Below are 22921 nucleotides of genomic sequence, written 5' to 3'. Positions count from 1 at the left end.
AGGCTGGGGTCTCTGATCGAGGGGAGGACACCCTTGTATAATATTAAAGACCGGGCCTACAGTGATAAAACGATTCGATCCAGGCTGGGGGAGGAAACAGAGGAGGCTCTCGGATGTTCGGGTAAGTTTAAATCCTGGTGTTTTCTGGTGATAATGTGATGTGTACACATTACCATCTGAATTGCTTGTAATGTAACCTACATATTTAGCTTGGTACTGTTTTTGAAGTATGACCTCAGCCAGAAATTATTGATATAGTATCAGAATTAGATGTATTCTGGTGATAACGTGATGTATCCTCCTCCACCTGAACAAAAAAGCTTTGTCTGCTGAGGTAGCCAACATGTTTAGCTTGGTGTTTTCAAAATATGTTTTTGACCTGAACTGATTTGTAGTACTCTATCAGAACCTGCATACGTGTGTCCCGGAGGATAAATGAGGATAAATGAAGTCCATAAGGAGAGAGATTAGTCTCAATATTATTGAAATTTGCCTGAATCGTGATCCATACAGTAAATAAGAGACAAGCCACAAATGTGCTTCTCTATCCATAAACATCTTTCAACTTGTGTCTTATAAATTGTCATTTCATGAATGTGCACTGATTTGTGCAAATGCATGCATATTTGTGAATTAATTTTTTCCCTTTAGCACAAATACCTTTCATATGAAAACCAAAAATGTTTCCAATTTCCGTGTACAAATACATAATCTGCTATCATACACTCACAATGACAGGAATTCCACAGACAGTTGGGTCTGACTTACAAGGCAAACAAAAGACAAGTCATCCTGATACAGAACACATAGTCATAGATTAATTTGTGTGCTTGATAGGGCCATATGGATGCATGTGAAGTCTTGATATGATATGGTACACTCACAGCAACAACAATTTAATGGGGAAGTGATAGGGTTCGCTCACAATGCAAGCAAAATACATTTAGTTTACACAATAGCTACAAATGGTCCACCCTGGACCAGGCAAGAAAGTCGAACGTGCCTTGAAACGTTAGACGTTTGGGAACCCTGTACAACCTAATAGCAGTAGATCATCTAACAGATTGACAGCAACCTCTGGCACGTGTTCATAAACACTGACATCTAGTGGACTTCTGTGTAGGTGCTCTATAGCTCCAGGTTCTCCGCAATTTATTCCACTATCCAGGTTTTTCCGATCTCTTGTACTTTCGTGTTTATAAACACAGGACGAGGACTGGCTGTAAAAATCACTGACGTCAGTATATGGAGTTCTTTAAACACATCAGCGACCGCGTTAAATAACACAGAATGTTCATTTCTAGATTAAAAATACAACTTTGGGAATCAACCGAAGGCTCCAGATTAATATATTATACACTGGCCCAACATTATTGAACATTTTGGCATTACACTCATGCCACATGTAACGCACGTGTCGTCCGATTCCAGGAAATAGTTTGTTAACTCTTTAAGGTTCATACTGTACGGTCGGCCTATACATTATACATACTTATACAATAATTGCAGTTACAAACTGAACGCTGAAGCACGAAATTTACAACCACTCATTTTCACCAGTCTTTGTTTTCTAGATTTATTTTTATGGCTCGTTTAGAGGTGCAAAGCAAGGGCGCGCACACACAGTTCAGCTAATACAGTCAGAGTTATATACGTGGTGTGGAAATACAGAATTCCCGGGCTTTCTGAGTAATTCCACTTGGAATGACATGAATTGCTTAGCAAATTAGACACGTCGGCTACAGTATAGCTTTCTAAGAATGAAAAAACGAAATGTTTTTCATTGCCAACTCCAAGGGCTCCACTACGGGTATTTGCGTTTACCCGATCCGTGTTGTGTCTGTCCACCATCAGCAGCAACTGAGTTTACTCTTAGTAGTAGCACTGCTGTTCCCGGTGCATTTTCCCAGAAGAAATGGCTGATTTTGCAGACGATACTGGAGCTCGAGCATTGCTGGCTCTAAAATCTGCCCCGTGTAGCCCGGTCAGAGTGGCAGCTGCACCCATGTACACTCTGTCCTCGAATTCGGCATCCATGGCGCTCTCCTCAGCGCCCCAGGCCCTTGCGCGTTTGGAAGGCAGGGATTTCGAGTTCGTCATGCGCCACAGGATTGTGACCGTGGGTCGGAATTCATCGCACGGGTCTGTAGATGTCAACATGGGCCATTCAAGTTTCATATCTCGGCGACATTTTCAGATAACTTTTGAAGAGCCGTTTTTTTACCTACGGTGCCTAGGGAAGAATGGTGTGTTCGTAGACGGTGTATTCCAGAGGAGAGGCGCTCCCCTTTTTCAACTACCGAGAGAGTAAGTGTGTAACTACTGCTTGTTGGCTAACTGTATTCTCACTTCTAATAATGCGCGCATTGGTAGCCTGCATTAAAGTTTGCAATGCTGCTGTGGTGGTGGTAATTGACGTTACTACATAGACAATTTTTCCCTGCACTTGCAATCTCAAAATTTCCACCTCATTTTTAAAATTGGCTCTCTAACAATGCTGCTAACCTTATACACATATCTGCTATTTTGGACTCTGATAACCTTATGGGGATGCAATAGAAACATGTGTTAGGTAGCATTAGCTACACACAACCGTGATCCAGCCGAGCAAATATTAATCCTTACTTCGACAAAGCAGCAAACCCTACGACTTGCACAAGCTCGCGAGCTAGATATCCAGCTACACCGGGCCTTGTTTTTGCCTTATGAACGCTGGACGGAAAGGGGTGTGTTGCAAAGTGTTTGGCATATTTTTTGGCATGGCCCCAACAGCCGCGTGTTGTGGTTACACAGCTAATTCAAGTTAACGTTTAGTTGTAAGGCTTGCAATACACTGTCTTCTAAGGCTGACTGTTCTACAGCATTGACACTACATCAGTTTTTTCAAGTTATTAATTTAACGGTATTACAACTTTATTATATTAATTCACTAACTTACCAGTGTGAAATATAAATCTTTAATTTATACAAGTACCTACTATTGTTGCAAACATTGCGTACAATAGTAGGTACTACTAATTGAATATTATTAGATTTACAGTTATTATTATTTACGAAATAAACACAGCTCATCGCTGTTATTTTGTTTTTCTAGATTTCTCGGTAGATATTAGCTGATAGTAACTAGCTATGTAGACTAGCTAAATTAGCACAACAGTAAAGGGGTGGGGCGGAGGTGTGTCCACTGAACGTAAACATCCGACGTCACGCCCGAGAAGAAACCGGTAGTATTTTCGTGACTCAACCACCGATAAGAGGTTTCGAAGATATCACAAGACGCAACTCCAAACGGCATATCTCCCATGCGATTGGCTTGGTATCCGCAACAGTGCTGGCGCGCTCCAATGAACTGTGTTTAATTTTGTATCAGTGTGCCCACGCATTTGATAGCCACACGTTCCAGATAAAAGGAAAGGCTTTCAGAAACACAGAACACCTCACGATATTTACCGTTGATAAATAGCATGTTTACTTAACAACCCTGGTTCATTTATATTATCCAAGTAGTTTTACAACAGACAATGCTGTGCATGGCGTGATGGTAGCTATAGAAAACGTGATGCTTTTTTATCCGTTTCAGCTCTCTGTTTGACGCAGTTTTGATCTGTTCAAGATAACATATGTTAGCAGAAGGGCAGTGAGGCTGACCGAGGTTGGAGCTCTAAAGCAAAATATTTACGATAGGAAAATCGACCTGACTGATTTCATGAAAACATTCAGTGATCACCTGGGCTGTATTGTTTATTAACTTACGTATACAATGATCAAATGGTGACCTGAACTGCAAACGTTCTGTTTGTTTCTCTGTATATCATTTATATAAAGCACATGTGTATGGTATGAATTGGAATTGACTGGAAAGCAAGGCAAGCCATCCTCAAGTTTTTGAATGCAGTTATACGTTTTGTATTATTTTTATGATTAACCTTTCACTCAGTATTTAGACAATAAAAATCACCATCCACACACTGTACATTATCCTTGGTGGCATTCATTAATCAGGCAGTGATCCCCAGAAGGTATGCTTTTTATATGGTGTTGCTTTGCTTTCGTGCTCAGTCTAGTCATGAATCAAGATGCTGAAACTATGTTACACCATATGGAAAACTTTTAAATTTTCTGCCATAAGCTTTCTGCAATTTAATTGGTGCCAGAAGATTTTGATTGGGCAGGGTGGTGTGTCACTTTACGCAGCCACCTGAAAAGACTTCCCCACTCTGCACAATTAGCAACAGTGATGCTAATGACATTGTGCTTCAATAACAATCTACTGTTGCACAGGTTTGCAGTATGCATTGCATTCCTGTTTTGAAGCCACTGCAATGTCTTTTCTTGATAAACTCGTTTTGAATGGGGGCAGACATCTAGCTTGCCTGCTGATGCATATCAAGTATGGCCTACAGTACGCAGTGTGTTATCAAATAATTATCCGGCAGTGCCAAAAAAACAACACTGTAATTTTGGCTGTATCCCCTTTGTTTTCCATTATTGAGGATCAGGTGAAATGTTTGAGGAAAATGACATGTAAAACTTCCTCAGTAAAGGATCTAAAAATGGCCTTGTGTGGAGAGCGGCCATTATCAAGGACTCACCTTCTAATTTGCACTCCATGGCTTCTTTGTGTAATGAGAGTTTTCACAGGTCAGTGGCCTGCTAACAGTTCCTGTTACCAAGGTCCATTTATAAATTATGTTTCTAAATGCATTTTAAAGGTAAAAGCCTTACTTGCTCCTGTTTCCTCTTATATTCTGCTTATTTTTTAACATGGATGGGTGATAAACTAGTTGGCTGCACTGATCTACTGTAGCTCAAACCTGATCTCTCGGCACAACCACACACGTTTTCACATTGCCCAAAGTCACAAATACTTCGACAAATGATAGCAGTGCTTTTGTTGATGAGGCAAATGTACACATGATTATGTAAATCCAGTAATTTGTGTATGGAAATCATCTCACACTTGAAGACCAGTTACCATAAACCTCAATATGATGTCATTTAAGGTGGCAGTCTTATCCCATCCAGATGAGATGTTAAATCAAGGTATCATACCATGTGGGATATTAACCCCATTGTCCTTTTCAGATTTCCACAAAAAACAGGCCACCATGTCATCCCTCCTACAATTGATTGGCTACCCAATCCCCTGTATTTCCTACCTGTTTTAATTCCCAAGTTCACCACTGTAAAATAAATCTGAGTAATCAGTTGACCTACCTGGTTAAAAAAATAAAAACATTTAAAAATAAATAAATAATCGTAATGCGTTCCAAATTATAATTATAAACTGCAACTTGGCTATGGTAGTACACGGCTAACTCTTCACAAGCTTAACAACAACAACAACAACATTGATATTATTACAAATTATAAAGAATTGGGTTTACTGCAACTTGGAAAGGGGTGATTACGGTAGTAACTCACTATGCAGCAGCTGAAGTCCATACTATTTCTGTAAATGTATTGGACTTGTGCCAAGCTTGCCCTTCAAAACTGGACTCTGTGGGAGTGGCTTTCTGACTCAAAGTCTGTGTAAACATTTCCTGTTGCAGTTGCGTTCATTCATGGCTGCTTGGCTATTCTGCAAGAACTTGCAACACATTTAGCAAGCTACACTCTTTCTCAGTGTAGCTTCGCTAGCTAGTCTCAAGTGAATTTTGATCATTTTTGACCCTCAGGAGTGTATATTCAGGATTATTGAAGATTAGAGAGCTCTTGCTATCTGAAAGGCACTTGTTTTTACATGCAGGGTTAGGGATTCTCACCCGTCCTCCCTGTGTACCTCCCGCTCTTCCAGGTGTACCTTCCGGTTTCCCAGCACGGTCATTAAGATCCACTTCACCGCACTCTACCGCAAGGAGGTGCCGAAGGAGGAGGCCCCACTGTCTCCGGTGAGGCCGTTCTATCCCTCCACCTCCCCGCTGAAAATCCACATTCCCGACAACGACCTGCGGAACATGATGAGCCCTCTGCCCTCTCCAACTGGAACCATTAGGTAGGAACGGGACAGCGGCGTGAGCGGCCGCCATCGGAGTCGGCAAAGTTAGAGGCCTCATCAGGGTATAATGTTACGCTTGCTGGATCATTTTAATATTGCTAAGGGTGCTGAATAGTTAACTGAACATCAACCAGTAAAGGTTAAATTGCCTAATGCTAATTGTTTTCGCCCTGGCACTGGTATGCATTAGCTTTTCTTTATTACACCCTTTTGATTGCTTTCAGCCACTTCTTTCTCCTCTTTGGCTCTGTAGCTTCACTTGGTTTCATATAAAAATGTGTCTTTCTATTCCTTTTTTTATTTATACTGCAACCAGCAACACAGCTCTTCACTGCCTTTATTTCCTCATGTAACTCAGGGATGGAATTCTGCACTTTGGCCCTATGTCTCTGTTGCTAAGGGCCTCTGGGCTCAGTGATGCAGATGTCTGAATTCTTCCATGGTTAGACTCTTGACCTGAGGCTTACAGGCTCAAATCATGAGCGAGGCACTGCTGTTGAAGTTTAATGATTGAGCACAATGGGCAGAGGTACAGTGAGCTGATTCCACCAATCAAAAGATGTTTCCCTCAAAAGCACGACGCACTGATTGGTTCAAACCAGTGAGTCAGTAATAGTTTGTTCCGCCCACTTTTGTGTTCATGAAGCTTTTTCTTATCACTACCAACTACTACAGTGTGGATGAAGTATGTTCACTGTCACATGTAGAATTGGTAAATTCCTCTCTTCTAAAGTGTATTGACTTGAGTAACAGCAATCTTTGAACCAAGCTTTCCTTTTGAATGTGGGATTGTTGCGGTTCGGTGAACCACTTGCTCCAACCATAGAAGCAGGAAGAGTGAAATATGAAAAATTGTTTTTGATTGCAAAATTTATTTGTTAAAGGGAAACTTCACGCCAAAGTGATTTTTGAGGGTAAATTGATCTGTCCATTGATAATGTGGTCCATATCACAACATGTACAACATTGCATACTTCTAGATATCCATCTCCTGTTCTGGAAAAATCTAACCAGGTGACATGAAACTCAACACTGGGATGCAAATCACAGAGTCAAAGAGACATGCTTCAGATGAAAACTGTGACAAGATATCTAGACAACCAGAATATACAAAAATGTCTATGTGCAAAGGGTCAATAAAATGCGATTACACAGAATTAGGGTGAAGTTTACTTTGAACAGTGGGGCCAGTTTTGAAAGAGTCTAATCCGTTTTTGTGTCCGAGATTGTTTGATCACATTTTCTGATGAGATTCAGCATAGTGGTTCTTTGGATCCGTTGTTTTTCATTTGCAAAAACTAATATTGCCAAACTCCTGGTCATCTTGATGAAAATATAGGCTCTCCCACCTCCCCGGTGTTAGAAATGTGCGTGCTGAAACTGGGCCCAAGAGCGGCTGCCTCTCTGCAGGGAAACAGCACAGCAACACCAGCCTGTGAATTCCTTTAACAACCTCCCTCCCTTCCGTTGCATTGTAGCAACAGTAGAAAAATGACCTCTGCTGATTACAGCTGTGGGTAAAAAAACCTGAATTACTACATTACATCAGCACGTTACGCTACACGGTCTGCTCATACTATGTAAACAGTGACCTGTTTGGAAAACGAGCAAACACTTAAAACTGTAATAACAAAACATATCTGTTTACAATCCGAGGTCGTGGCATTTAAGTCTATACCATTGTTTACCGTGCTCAACATAATCGCAGTGTCACGGGCAGGTATTTGGGTAATCGATCTCCATTGGTTTACAATAACATGCAGTGTGCAGAAGGTATTAATGCACACGTCTAAGACTGTCCGGTTATTGGCTTACAAAGACAGTCAGTAAGTTGAAGCAAGCGTATTATATTTTAGTCGTAGGCCTAGTATTAACGACATGGAAAAAAAGCAGCTTAAACATGTTAATAGTCAGATGCATCTGTATTTGATGTTTCACAAGGCTAACTAAAGCGTGCCTCATTTATCTTGTAATATTGAGCTGTAATTAATATGCGTGGTGCTACTCCCTTCATCACCCTTGTATGTAGTATCCATTTTCTTTCAGTCTAAAATCAACTCGGGTTTTGTCATGTTTTCCACTCTCTTTGCCTGCTCAGTGCTTCTGCCTAGCTTTCTCTTTTCGAAAACGATGCCTCCCGTGGCAGTTCTGTTCTCCCCGCGCCGCGCATGGCCTTGAACGTGAGTGTACGTGTGTACGTGCGCCTTATATGGCGCGAGCTGAGCTTGCCGCGTCCCCATTGGTGGAGAGGACGTTGCTGCGGTTCAGTGTTTTTTCGGCCGCAGCTGGTTTCCTATTTTTGAGCCCTCCCGCCTCTCCCCTCCTTTCCTCATCCTCCCTTTCGGGCGGACTCCAGAGCATGGCTCTCTGGGGTGTGTGCCGTCCTCCTTTCACTCCAGAAGGCCTGGCTGCTGGTGCTCGGAGTCGAATTTCGCCCCTGCTTCTGCTTGTGTGCTTTTGTTCTCAGAATCCAGCTTTCTTGTGAGTCAGGGCAGGGTTCTGTATCCATAAGGGAAAGTGAGCAAAAAATCCCACAATGCTAGAAATTTCACGTGTGAGCTATAAATCACCAACTTGCCTTCTGCTACAGGTTTTGCATGCTGTTTATTAATTTTGATGTCATTATACAGGGAAAGAAATGTTATAAGCATCAAATGCATAGAAAATAGCCTTTACAGAATTAAAGCTGAAGTAGGTAATGGTCATTCTTAATTTGTAATAATCATAGCAAGAGCTGCTGTGATTCGGCCTGAATTTTTGTTTATATATTTTTGTTTTGTTTACACGGTGAACCACTTCACGGTGATAGGCCGGTTCATGTCACGAACCAATCGGCAATGAGATTAACCTTGCGTGTTCACCTAACAGTAGCTACACATAGCTATATGTATAAAATCTTTCACTAATATCGATCAAGCGACCTGCTGCAGCACTATGCAATGCCAAAAAGTTAAAATAAAAATTATAGTTCTAAAATTATAGTAAACATCGGAGCACAATTCAGACGGTGGCGAGAGCTTCAGGACCAGGTGTTGTTGAAGGCTGATGCGGAGCTCACGTTGTTTCTGCTGGACAAGCATGTGTATATGTAAATTTCAGCACTAGGTAAATTACCTGGACTTGTGAAATTTTGGACTGTGATTTCTCCCCAAAATGAAAAGGTCTCAAAGCTGACAGGTCTTCCTTCGACTCCATTCTATGCAAGCTTAGCTGCAGTCTGCAGTGTGAAAAGAACTAGTAGTGACACCACATGTCATCCAAATGATCACTTCCAATCCAAAATTTCTTTTTTTTTTTCAATTGGCCTGCATTGAATTACATTAAACAAATTTGGAGTGGGGTTATTTGAAAATCCTATGGTCAAATTTCACTCAAATGAGATCATCAAAACCTGTTCTATAACAAACAGGTGTGAAAAGTTTGAGACCTTTTAATTTTGGGGAGAAATTACAATCCAGAATTTTAGGGGGGTGGGGTGTGTCTTTCACTGTGGGCAGGGCCAATGGGTGTTATGTTCAAAATATTTTTACAGCATTGCGACCATTGAGAAATGTGTCTACTGCAGCTTTATAAAGCACACTAAGACACAAATGAACTTGGGGCCCAATTCAGTTTTCTGTTCTTCAGAAAGTATAGAATGGAACCATTCACCAGCTTGCTGTCAACAAAGAGCAGACCAACATATGTGCACATGCTTCCAAAATGACTGGACTTTCACACAAGCAGAGGAGCTCAAATTTCCCTGAAAGAGACTTTTAAAATTGATCAAGTCATTGTGTTTGCAAGAGGTCTAGTAGCAGAAATGTTCACCCAGTTTTTTTCTCTCTGAAAGAACATCTTGAACTTCTTAGAGGTAGGATGTGGTAAAAGTCAAAGCTCTTCGAAGCCCTGGACATAAGCCAATGGTGTGCATGATCTTTATTGTTTATTTGAAGGCCAGGCATGTCAGTGTTTGCTTCTGCTAAGTTCAGTTACCTTTTAGATGTGAACTGTCAATATGTTGGAGGGAAAAAAAAACTGACCGTTTTTTTTTAAAATCCTACTTTCTTCAGGAGGATTGCCTAAATGGGCCAATTGCAATGTGGCAGACAAACATATGTTGGAATGGACGCTTCAGTTTTTATATGACTACAGGAGCTGTCAATTATTTTGTGTTTCCAAAAAGATGTGACCATAGTTTATTAATGTGATCAGCATGTAGCCTGTACACTACATAATTTGTTTGATGTAATGATTTGTATGCATATGCCCCTGGGTAACCATTTTCTTTTATGTGTTTTCAGTGAATATTTTATGTGGTAATTGGGGTGAAATAGTGTCCTCCAGGCTACAGTAGTTCCTCATCCATGCAACTTTGCACAAACAAAGTCCAGACCACTGACTACTGTGCCAGACTCTGACTTGGCCATAGAGTAGCTAAAGATAGTGGTCTGCTAAAGATACATTACTTAATTTAGCCATTTTGTGGCCCATATTGTATCACTATTCTCCTCTTTGATCAGTATTTCCGTATTACTGCTTTATTAGTATTAACTGCATATTTATTGTATACAGGCTAGTTACATTCCAGACATAAAACAAACCTGTTTATACTGCATCTTGGCACAACCAATGCTGAACTCTGAAACTATGGAACTTAGCATTGTTGCCTGACAGGGACCAGCAACCCCTGCTGGTCAAACAGGCGTCTGCAAGTCCGCCTGTTAAGCTGTGCGTTGTGTCCTCCTCTGACTCATGTCTGTGTGCGCCCAACATGTGAACTCCAGCATACTCCAGCATGATAAGAAACGTCGGCAGCAGGGTTGGGTATCGAGAGCCGCCTCCTAATTTGAACCGGTTCCAAGTTTCCAAGAACTGGTCATTTGTTAAGAAATGTGCATTTTGAATTCACTTATGGAATCCTGAATATGTATTTTCAATGGCATTCGATACGAGTGAAATGCGAAGATTTTTAATCAACGACCAGGACCTGCTGCGCTTACGTCTACATAGCTGTTTACATAATATGTATGCATCGACGCGATTGTGATAGGCCATGCCCCCATGATGGGAGAAAACAACATCGACTGTTGCGCACCATATAGTTAGCAGTCAGGGGATTATCATGATTATTAAAATGACAAAACATTGTATGGTGTGCTGTGCAAATAACAAAGCCAAGAACCCTGATTCTAAATTCTATGTTCTCTTGTGCAAAAAGACCGAGCCAGTAAGGAGAAGAAAGTGGATTCAGACAATTAGACATGAGGGGAAAGCCAGAAAACTGAATCAAGCCAGATTTATATTTGGAGGAAATGACCATTTTATCCCCAGTAAGTACTTATAACTTTCATTAGCTGTAGCTAAGAGGCTGTGTCAGAAACTGTAGTTTACATGTTTGTTTAATTTGTTTTTATTATGTGATTTGACATGTATATGCATCGCTAGCAACGTTACATACATATTGGCAGACATCGCCAGCTTTGGACAAGAGCGCAAGCTCCAGAACCCTCCAGAATAGATTGAGAAGGGTGCGTCAATGACTGTTGACAAATGGTTGGGCATTCCAAAGTTGAAGAAAAAAGGGAAAACACTTCTTAAAAAGGGGAAAGAAAATAAGCATTTAGGCTTTCTTGACAAAGGTGTGTAGTGAAGATCACTGTTGGGATTATTGATGAGTTCACAGACAGCCACGTTGTAGCCAGTTCTCATACATTTGAACGCATGTTCAAGCTCAGTGTGGTACAGATCGTTGCTGCATTTGTTTAGTTTGAAATGTCTTTTTGCTTTGTTTATTAGTGTTAAGGGCTCGTAGTGGAGGAAGTGTAGTTTCCTAATGACTCGCAGCTGGGTGATGCATCACAAAAAGTGGAAAGGCGCATGGTAATCCTGCACAGTACAGGCTCATTCCAGCAGCGTGCTGAAGTTTAAGGTTCAAATGCAGAGGGGCTGCTGGGAGGCTCACTCTGTTAAAGCACTGAAGGAAAGGGTGGAGCTGATCTTGTTAATGCGCTGTTCCAATGCATGGAATGCATGGGCACCGCAACCTGTTATTGAATCCGGGCAGTGCCATGTCATGTCATTCCCTGGGCAAAGGGTAAATGGTGCTAGCGTCGCCTAGGAATCAAGGATTTTGGGACAGCGACTGACCGCACATCAGAAACCCCCCACTGGTCGGCAGGGGGCTTGTGGTCTGCTTGTTGAACTGTACATGAAGTATCTTCCTCTGAAGTGTCTTCTGCATTTTTGTATTTACAGTTAAATTTATTTCATGAATTTTTTTTGTAAAAGTTCAAATATAGTGAAACCGTAGAAGTCCAGAGACTTTACTTTCATTTCACTGTTATGGTTAAAATCATGATTAAAGTCTTAATAAAACATAAGCTTTTGCCTTAAAAACAAACGATTGTTTTTAAGGCAAAAGCTGCTTGAGAATGAAGCAAACTCCAGTTATTAAGGGGCTAGCTGTGCTTAATGAACTGAATTGCTGTTACTAAGGGTCAAGTGAAGTGTTAAAGTGAACTCCTTGTAAGTCAAATGAACCATAGTTAAAGTGTGAGCTCCTCGCGAGTCAAATGAACCGTTGTTAAAGTGTGAGCTCCTTGTGAATCAAATGAACCGTTGTTAAAGTGTGAGCTCCTTGTGAGTCAAATGAACCGTTGTTAAAGTGTGAGCTCCTTGTGAGTCAAATGAACCGTTGTTAAAGTGTGAGCTCCTTGTAAGTCAAATGAACCGTTGTTAAAGTGTGAGCTCCTTGTGAGTCAAATGAACCGTTGTTAAAGTGTGAGCTCCTTGTGAGTCAAATGAACCGTTGTTAGAGTGTGAGCTCCTCGTGAGTCAAATGAACCGTTGTTAGAGTGTGAGCTCCTCGTGAGTCAAATGAACCGTTGTTAAAGTGTGAGCTCCTCGCGAGTCAAATGAACCGTTGTTAGAGTGTGAGCTCCTCATGAGTCAAATGAACCGTTGTTAAAGTGTGAGCTCCTCGCGAGTCAAATGAACCGTTGTTAAAGTGTGAGCTCCTCATGAGTCAAATGAACCGTTGTTAAAGTCTGAGCTCCTCGTGAGTCAAATGTGCCATCCTTAAAGTTCATCGCGAGTGACTGCCCATCGTTAAGAGCAGCACCTCTCTTCTTTCCAGCGTTCCCAACTCCTGCCCAGCGAGTCCACGGGGAGCGGGGTCCTCGGGGTACAGATTTGGACACAGCGTCACCTCTGACCTGCAGCTGGCGGCGGAGTTCGCGGCCAAGGCGGTGTCTGAGCAGCGGGCGGATGCTTCTGGAGATGACAGCCCAAAGGTGGCATGCCCATATCACCCCATGCCATTCCTGGCATTGACCTGTGCTGTTACCTATTGACTGATTACAGACAGTCAAGAATGTCTCTCTGCATGACAACACTTTGATTGGTTGAAATCGAGCTGTTGTACAAGCATGTGATAGTTCACCCCCTAATGGGGTTCATACCAGAGACCATGTTGCTTAACTGTTTACTGTAGGCACACTTTTCTTTTTACAGTAGTAGCCACAGTGACGTTATTGAAAAAAGGGGGGGGGGGGGGGGCATGATTTAAAACATTCCTGAAACTACCTGACACCGTTTAATTGGCATATTTAGCAGCCTATTTCTGAAAAGGGGAAGGTTTAGCAGCCTGGTTCTGTTGAAGTGTGAAATGAAGGTTGCAAGAATGGTTAGCAAATACAAATGGAAATGGAGGTAATGTACCTGTTGGACCGGTTAGCAAATGGAAATACTGTATCTGTTGCAAATAATATTTCCAAATGTCCTTCAATTTCATTGGGTAGTTACTTCACATACTTAGCTAGCTAACCTGCTATTCAATTGTTAATCAGTCAGGAGATAAAATGATGAATTTGAATGGCCACAATATAATGTGTATGAACACCACACAGAATTCACTAGATCATCATAACTTTCTCTTACCTCTATATGGCAATAAATGATTGTTCATTTGTAATGTATGTTGTTTAGCAGTGTTTGCAATTTGTAAAAACATATTACAACCTTAAAGGAAGACAAAATATATCAAGTCATTTACTTTACTTAATCTGCTGATACAGCTGTTGGAAGCTATTTGTTTCCTCAAACAAAGGTTGTCGAAAGAAATGTATTAATGTATGTACGAGTGTCCAATGTCTGCGTGTCTCCTCCAGGACGAATCCAAGCCCCCCTACTCCTACGCCCAGCTCATTGTCCAGGCCATCTCCTCCGCCCTGGACAGACAGCTCACGCTTAGCGGCATCTATGCCCACATCACCAAGAACTACCCCTACTACAGGACTGCAGACAAGGGCTGGCAGGTGAGCGCCCCCCTCAGGAAGCTTGCGTCACTGCGTCACCGCACATCATTTAGCTCTTCTGTCAGCCACTGAATCGCAGGCTCTGTTTCGTCTAAGGGCCCCCCCATATTCTGTAAATGTTATTATTAAATGGTAACCATCCAGAAACTCTGGAGGATTCTTCTTTGAAGGTTCAGTAACAAAATGTAAATACCAAAAGTACGAGTACGTGTTAACTGTTGGTAGCATGCTGTCAATGACACTGGCTTTTCCTCATGGGAAATGAAAAGCAGGTTCATGATTTTTAACCGTGCTCATTTTTGACCATGCTCATTTTGCGCCACTCGTTCTCTTGCATGTCCGACCGCACCTGGGGGCTTCCCGGCATCAGAACTCCATCCGGCACAACCTGTCCCTGAACCGCTACTTCATCAAAGTGCCGCGGTCTCAGGAGGAGCCGGGCAAGGGCTCCTTCTGGAGGGTGGACCCCTCGTCGGAAGCCAAGCTGGTGGAGCAGGCCTTCCGGAAACGCAGACAGAGGGGCGCGTCCTGCTTCCGCACCCCCTTCGGCCCCCTCTCCTCCAGGTGAGCGCCCCATGACACGCGGCCGGTGGCGGTTCCACATGGGATTACCGCCAGGCTCAAAGGCTCAGTGTCGTATCACTGGCACTGTCACAGTGTTTGCGTCCTTCCCCGTCTGAGTATATGTAAGTGGTTTACCTGTGTTTATGTGTGTCTGCATCTGTGTGCGTGTGCTAGTAAGTGTGACTGTATGTGTGTGTGCGTACACATGTGTATGTGTAAGAACGTGTGTGTGTATTTGTGCATGTGTGTGTGTATGAGTCTTAACCCTTGTATCTCTCTGTGTTCCAGGAGTGCCCCAGCGTCGCCCACCCATTCGAGCGGCCTGCAGACCCCAGACTGCCTGTCCAGGGAGGGCTCCCCCGTGTCCCACGAGCAGGACCTGGGCTCCAAGCTGGCCTCCGTGCCGGAGTACCGCTACACACAGAGCGCGCCAGGTGAGCCGCGTAACCGCTTCACACAAAGGGTGCCCAGCCACGTACCGTTACACGCAGAGGGCGCCGCCACGTACCATTACACGCAGAGCGCGCCGCCATGTACCGCCACACACAGAGTGCACCAGGTGTACGCACCCGCCCCGGCTGCTGCCCTTCTCCTCCGGGGGGGCCCGTTCTCACCCTGTCTGCCCCGCCCACAGGCTCCCCGGTCAGCAGCCAGCCGGTCATCATGACCGTGCCGCCGCAGCCCGCCATCCCCGGGGGAGGGGCCAAACCCCTGGCCTACCTACCGGCCTCCCTCATCGCCTCCCAGCAGCCCCAGGGCCACGCCCTCCACATGGTCCAGCAGGCGCCCACCGTCACCATGGTGAGAGTGATGACCACCTGCGCCAGCTCCCCCAACGGGTACATCCTGGCCAACGCCAACCTGTCGGGGAACCAGCAGGTGGCAGCAGAGAACTCCGGTGGGCAAAGAGGTACAGTGACACAGTCAGTAATTTACTGATGTAATTAATGCTCTGTGTGCATACAAGCTCTCTGAAATGAGAACTGAGCCTGCATGATAGAAATCAAGCTGCTGTAGGTAGAAGTTCTGTACTTTAATCACAACATACTCAGGGCTACTCAGATCTGGCCTCCGAGGTCAGTACATCTGGGTTTTATCCTACCCCTATAGCAGTGGTAACCAACCCTGTTTCTGGAGATCTAGCATCCTGTAGATTTTCATTTCAACTTTAATTTGGCACACCTGACCTACTAATTAGCAGCTCAACAAGATCTGTAGCTTTTGAATGAGGTGTGCTTAGTTAAGGTTGGAGTGAAAACCTACGAGGATGGTAGATCTCCAGGAACAGGGTTGATTACCGCTGCCCTATAGGAAGCTAATCATCATTTGACAACCAGGTAAAAAAGGTAACCCAGCAATTTTATTGGCCTCAAGGGCCAGAATTTCCTATCGTAGACATGCAGTATTCACTAGCAGTAGATTCCATGGGTTTGCATCCATTTAGCAGACGCTCTTATCCAGAGTGACTTAGAAACCGGAGTGCATAAGTGCAGTAAAAAATTGGTTGATAAGAGCATCCCACCAGAAAAGAGCAGTAAAACTTTTTGGGGCCAAAGTACGGAGAGTTTGGAAGTTGTTGAAATGACAGAGGACTTGTTTGTGACTGCGCTGTGGTCAGGTTCCGGAGAGGAGAAGATGGCGGTGAGCTTCGCGACGCTCCCCACGGCGAGCCGTGTGATCCAAGCGGTGGGCACCCCGATCGGCGGGATCGGCGGCGGACATCAGGCCTTCACCGTCCTGCAGCAGACGCCCGTCTCCGCGGGTCAGCACCAGCTCCCCGTCCGGCCCGTCACCCAGAACGGCAAGCACGCCCTCCCTGTGGCCAGCATCTCCACCAGCGCCTACGGTACGCCTGTCCGCCCCGAGGGCCTGTCGCGTATTACTGAGGACTAAACAGAACGGACTGTGTGCTTTCTGTTTGGGATTAAGAGTAATGTTTGCACACTGAGATTAAGAGTAATGTGTGCACACTGGGATTAAGAGTAATGTGTGCACATTGGGATTAAGAGTGCACGTTAAGTGTGCACATTTTAGGAATGTAAGAGAGCCCGATAAGGGTTGTAAGGTTTTCACGAGTTTGACATGCGAACACTTTAGAGTGGTAAGAGTATGCACTGTGTGTATTTTGAAAATTTATGGAATATTCTCACATTTTCACAACAGATGTTCAATGCGTGCTCATTCGGCCTGTAAGAGTGTGTAATCAGTGCAATTAAGGTTTGTTACAGTATAGATTTTAATTATATTTTGAAAGGAGGGTTGAGTGTAGATATGTAGCTGCAACTAGCACAGTTCAGTACTGCACCTCACATAAAATGATATTAATACACCCATGTACATCAGCAGACATTCTCTCAGTACATGGCCTGTCCATGCCTCTCGCTTCGAGAGGTCGTGTTACCATGAACTTATTTTATTTGTTTCTCCCTCTCTGATGTAGCTATCACCAATCCACTTCAGCTGCTGGCAGCCCAGGCCTCCAGCTCTCCGCCCGTGGTGGTGAACCGGCCGGCCAGTACGGAGGCTGAGGAGCCAGGCTCAACAGCAGGCGAGCCTGAGGCCAAGAGGCCTAAGGTGGAAGACGGTGAAACGGCTCCAGTCCCTCAGCCGGTTATTGTAGCCATGAACCAGGACGCCAGTGAATAAAGTTGCAAGTTGAAAACAGGATTCAGTGAAGAAGGTTCTTACGTGTTCCTCAGTTTATAAACCCGATGTGCCAAACAAATAAGGGGGGAGGGTCTCTTATTGTGAGCTTACAGGGGAGTCAACAGAGCAATCCAGCTGTTCAAATAGAGACAATTGATTGTATAATTTAACCTGGGGTTATTTTTGTTACCTTGTGTTTGAGCCACGGTTTTTCACTTTGTTTAAAGGCGTTGTCCATTAAGCCTTAAAACAACAGGTGTACTGCTGTCTGATTTGCGGGGGGAAGGCTAGCTGGTAGCTGGAAATGCTAATGGTTCCTCACAACAGAGAGAGAGGAGAGCCTACCCACAAAAGTCATCAAAAATAAGAGCATTAATATTGTATACAATAGGTACCCTCAAAGTAGTTCTTCGGTAAGTTTCAGTAACCAGGTTACGGTGGGACCAAAGTCTATGTCGCTATCTCTATCTGACATGAGGTAGTCTCACTAATGAAATTATTGTTGAGAGTCTGGGGGGGCCCTGTACTTTGAGGGGGTGTCAACTTCTTATACAAGTTATTGTGAACAGGGATTTATTCAACTTTTTCTATTTTATGTTAGCTTTCAGTTGTGATACCTGCTATTTTTTAAAATAAAGAATGTTACAGATAAAAGCAAGAAATGAATGACAAAAAAAAATTCCACTGGGATGGAAGTTTATTTTTTCACCTAGTGTCCGATTTAATGTGTTTATACAAAATATTTTTCTATTATCGTAGTACTTTGGTTAAAAAAATAGAAATACTCATCTCAAAATTGTCACCGTTTGTGACTTGTTTACCTTGTAGCGCAATATCAAAATCACTTAACGAATGTACTTTTAATCTGTTTTTTAATGGTTCACAGCCCCTGCGTATACCGCTCTTCTTTATTAAGTATGCTAGGTACAGCTGACTTGTTTAATAATTACCGAAAGTGAAATCACTTGCAGTAAGTACAAAAAAATTTTAAAACGAAAAAAATATTGACGGCTAAAAGGTAGTTTTCAGTTTAAGCAGAATCCACAGCCAGATGCATGTTTCACAGAAGGAAATGGCAGTTTGCCATACAATACGCAGGTTGACCTCTGAAATAACCTTACTGTATGTCTTTTCATTTCAGTTTGCGGTAAAATTTACTACACCTGTACTGGCTAAAGGCCATTACTTCCTATGCTCTGTTACTGTCTGCGTACATTTTACATTGATTTGATAAAGGATATGCACGAACCTACCATATGAAATTTGAATGGGAATTACCTTTCCGCTAACCGAAGGGGCTATCGTTATTTGGAATAGTGTGAAAATGGTTTCTTGGCATAAAAAACATAGGTGCCACATTTAATCTAATTTAATTTAATAAATAAACAGAGGAAGGCAAGTTATTATTGAACATTTTGCCAGAAAGTTGTAAGGTCTCCTTTATATTCAGTTTTTTTATATATATATATGTTGTTTTTTGTTTTTTTTACCTCACTCTTTCTGAAGTGCTGATCAAGGAAATAGCCAAAAGATTTGAGTGAAACCTTTTGAAAAATCTGGGATTTCCAAGAAGGAAAAGCATTGATCCCAAATCAACACCTCACTTTTATAAAAATAAAAAAAAATTAAAAAGCAAACAAAAAGACAAAAAATTATTTAAAAAATATTTTGTGTTTTATTGTATTTTATTTTTGCCAAATCCCTCATTTTAGATAGCCATTAGGCAAGAAGTTGTTTTTTTTTTTTTAAACTACGAGTGTCAGGGAACATCACAGGAAACTGACGCACTGTGATAACAGTGCAGGGTAAGCAAGGCACATTTACAAGAGTCCTCAAAAAGTTCCTAAGAGCTTTGATTTTTTAAAAATGTTAACATGTTTTAGAAAACGTGCGTAGTACTTACATGGATTAAGCAAGAATTCCAAAGCATGGCCTGTAAAACTAGAATCTAGCCCACTGCTAATTGTTAACACCTTTAGTGCTTCATAGAAGTAAACATAAATTTAAAATTGAAAAATTTGTTATTTCCTGTAGATAATTTAAAGACACCAAAAGTCATGTAGGGACACTACTTCGTAATTTAGTTAACAAGTGTGCGGTTTGTTGATGGTGAGGATTTCATCATTTAGAGTAAAACTGCCACGAACTAGAGACGGAATGGAAGTTGCTTCAAGGGAAATGAGCAGAAAGAACTTTTCACATTTGGGTTTTCAAATTAAATTGTAATTTTCAATTTTGCATGTGAATACTTGACCACCTACTTCTGTCATGACATGTCATTTTGGAAAATAGTTCTCAGTGAAGCAAATGACAGTTTCCCAAACATAAGAAAGTTACAAAATTGTGGCTCAAGCACTCTTTTTTTTTTTTTACATTGCCTCTCAAATTTTCAGGTAAAAATAAATGTTCAGACCAGGAAATACTTGCTTCTAATAAAGAATGTCTATGACCAAGGCAGTATTGTTTTACAGTAATAAGTCCTTGTAGGATTACCATCTTTTCAAACAGCTATTGTTATAGATGTCAGTAGATTAAACTGAAGGACTACCTTTATTTTTTCCATCCTTAGGATAGAGTAGTCTCCGAAGTCTTACATTGAAACACTAATCTATGGAGTTAAACAAAAAAAAAAAAAGCATAGCTATTTATACTGTTCGTAATGGTTGTAATATATGTTGCATAAATGGCTAAATATTAATACATTTGATAAAAATAAGTTGCCCTCATCCTAAAAGTAACTTTTTCACTTCTTAGGCTTTGTTACTGTATGCTCAGCAAGTGTCAAAGGTGTATTACTCTATGGCTGCACTTTGAATGGAAACCTCAAGGATGTAGCCTCAGAATGACAACACTTATCCTTATATTGGATAAAATCAGCGTTTAAGATGGTAATGCTGGCGGGGCAGTGTCGTTAATTAATTTCACCTGTTCATTTGTTAAAGGGGTAATTCCACTGTTGGGGATTTTTGCTATTATTTCTCATTTAGTATGAGTTTTTTTCCTTTCAGCCCGGAAGCATTTTGTGTGTAATGAAGGATATATGAGATCACTAAGGGAAGTTTCTGTTGAGCTATGCAGGCTTTACAATGGAGTTTGTGGTCTAAAGCAAAAATAATTCACTTAGTCCAGAGCAGTTTGTGCTGTGCAGCTACAACGCAGTATGCAGTACTGAATATTTAAAAACCCAGAAAGCAAATTATCTCCCGGAAAATGAACTCGTCTTTAATATTTTCACCTTTAATAATAAAGGCTGCCTTAACACTTTTCTGGATGGGGCAGAATAATTGGCTCCCGTCCATCAAATGACTTTCGCCATTCAAACGTGAGGCAGAGCCACTGGTTGTGGCACAGTGTTGTCCTCGTTCATTAAAAATAGCCTTCACACTATTTCAGCGAGCTGCTTGTTCCATTCAGTCAGGAAACGTCAGTCCCTGTCTCTGTGTAGTTATGTAAGGTCTGTGGTTGCACTTCTTACCTCATTGTGCAAATTTGTCTGATAGGGTAGGAGGAATGTTGAAGTAACCATTGCCAAAGCAAAAACCATTTTATATTTATGCTTAATTCTGAATTGAGTATGAAACCACTTGATTTAACCTCTCAACTGACTCAATCCCATGGTTTGTTTAAATCTGAGTAATCTCAAATTCAGTACTATTTGTAAATGAGCTCTCCCTAACCCTGCACCCCCCCCCCCCCCCCCACCAGTGCCCTTAATTGTAGTATTGATCCATCAGTTCCCAGCTGTATTTTACATAGACCATATCATTTTGTTAGCTTTTTTTAACCTTCAGAACAGAGGTCTAATCAATACCTTTTCCGTCTGTGTTCACTATGTTATATCTTTTCTTGTGCTTTTCTCAGTTCAGTCACATTGGGTTAAACTTTAGGCAACGGTGACCTCTGCATGACTGATACAGGTAAAAATGTTATATCCGTTCTTTGATCAAAAATGCTCCAGCCTCTCATGTACAATTGAACGGAAACATGGAAACTGCATATTGTGGCACTGATTCACCAATTAATACTGTCTTTTATCTCAGATTTTACTCTCTGCAACTCTTCATATGTAATGCATACAAGATAGAGTGGCTCTTTCAAAGTGAAATCGATGCTGGTTTAGTATAACAATTTTTTTTTTTTTTAACCACTGCTTTTCAGTTTAGATCGAAATAAAGTGTATACTGTAAAAATATGCAAAATTAACTAAGGAGGCCAAACTAGTTTTATACGTCAGGATGTGGACAAAAATTTCAAATGGAGCTTGGAGAATATTTTTATATTGGGTTGCGTGACCTTATCCGCAGATAAGGATTTATTGATAAATAAATATTAATTGTGCATACGAACCTGGTAGCTGCTTGTTCTTTCTCAACATATCTGTTTATGGATTTATTCATTCATCCATGCCGTTTTCAGCTTTATTCATTTTAGCTGGCACACAGACTCCTGGCATTCTTTCATTGGAAGAGTATTTTGAATCTTAGAAGGTATTATAATTGCCTGCATCAGGTACAGTTTGGTAGTTTGTTTGGATCAGTCTGCCAACTGTTAGGCCCCAATCATGAGCTGTGCTTGTCTGCTTTCTGTCTGACCATCGTTTATACTGAAAATCCAGAAAAAGAATCGTGCAAGAGCATGTTCTGAAATTCTGTATTGCTTGATTTCTTATTCTCTTCATGCTATTTGTACTATCGCAAAATAAGTATTTTTTAAGTGTTTCAATGTATGCTGATGTAAAGTGGGGTGGAGAGGCATGTCAGCAGCTACAATGACTTTGAGTACAGATTAAAGAGAATTCTAGAAGACAATGTGAGATGAGTATGTTGCCAATCATTTTGCGGCTAGATGGCCAAATCCCAAACAGAGCCCTTAAGACTCACGGATTGTGGACTGGCAGACTTTAATAGCATATTTCGGGGGACAGGCGAGTCCATGAGTGGACAATGGCTTGAGGGGTATATAAAGAGTGACAGGGACAAGGCTTCTGATATCACCCAACTTTTCTGAGAGATTGAGATGCAACCATATTCAAATGTGCATGACAAGCAGTGTTGTGGACTAATTTTTCAAGACAGTTGCAAGCAACACTTTGATTTTTGGCAACAAAAAAAGTCCAAATGACATGATGACGTGTAATATCATAATCACGTCATTGCATGGTGATGAAAATTATTTCAACACATCGCATTCTAGTTAATCTTTGCATTTGCATTTGAATTGCTAGACTGGGCAAAATCAACAAACATGCATGAAGGTTATATAGATAGCTCAAACATATATAAGTATAGTGACAAGTGATATTTCTAAGTTTAAGTCTGGCCTCGTTTGTATAATGTGTAAAAAATAATTATTAAAAATCAATAAAAATGGAACTGTAAATCTGGAAAATCCGAAAATGGAAAAAAAAAATGCATTT

General features: G+C 41.8%; 1 protein-coding gene across 1 annotated transcript; it reads left to right on the top strand.

Moving 5' to 3' along the window:
* The first annotated feature begins 1837 nt into the window (after positions 1 to 1837).
* Positions 1838 to 21851, top strand: LOC118216634 (forkhead box protein K1-like). Its single transcript, XM_035397996.1, has 9 exons — positions 1838 to 2307; positions 5798 to 5995; positions 13116 to 13272; positions 14149 to 14295; positions 14666 to 14859; positions 15148 to 15293; positions 15494 to 15769; positions 16478 to 16705; positions 17300 to 21851. Exons 1-9 carry the CDS (start codon positions 1916 to 1918, stop codon positions 17503 to 17505), a joined length of 1944 nt encoding a protein of 647 aa, XP_035253887.1. The 5' UTR covers positions 1838 to 1915; the 3' UTR covers positions 17506 to 21851.
* Positions 21852 to 22921: the final 1070 nt, after the last annotated feature.

Source organism: Anguilla anguilla, chromosome 17, assembly GCF_013347855.1.
Source record: "Anguilla anguilla isolate fAngAng1 chromosome 17, fAngAng1.pri, whole genome shotgun sequence".
Classification (NCBI taxonomy): domain Eukaryota; kingdom Metazoa; phylum Chordata; class Actinopteri; order Anguilliformes; family Anguillidae; genus Anguilla; species Anguilla anguilla.
This window is presented reverse-complemented; position numbering and strand designations above follow the sequence as displayed.

What these genes read in the sequence shown, in the direction of transcription:
- LOC118216634 (XM_035397996.1), top strand. Translation starts at nt 1,916, where the DNA reads ATGGCTGATTTTGCAGACGATACTGGAGCTCGAGCATTGCTGGCTCTA. An exon ending in CTTTTTCAACTACCGAGAGA is followed by an intron (nt 2,308 to 5,797) that starts GTAAGTGTGTAA and finishes CCGCTCTTCCAG; the next exon opens with GTGTACCTTCCGGTTTCCCA. An exon ending in TTCGGCCCCCTCTCCTCCAG is followed by an intron (nt 14,860 to 15,147) that starts GTGAGCGCCCCA and finishes TCTGTGTTCCAG; the next exon opens with GAGTGCCCCAGCGTCGCCCA.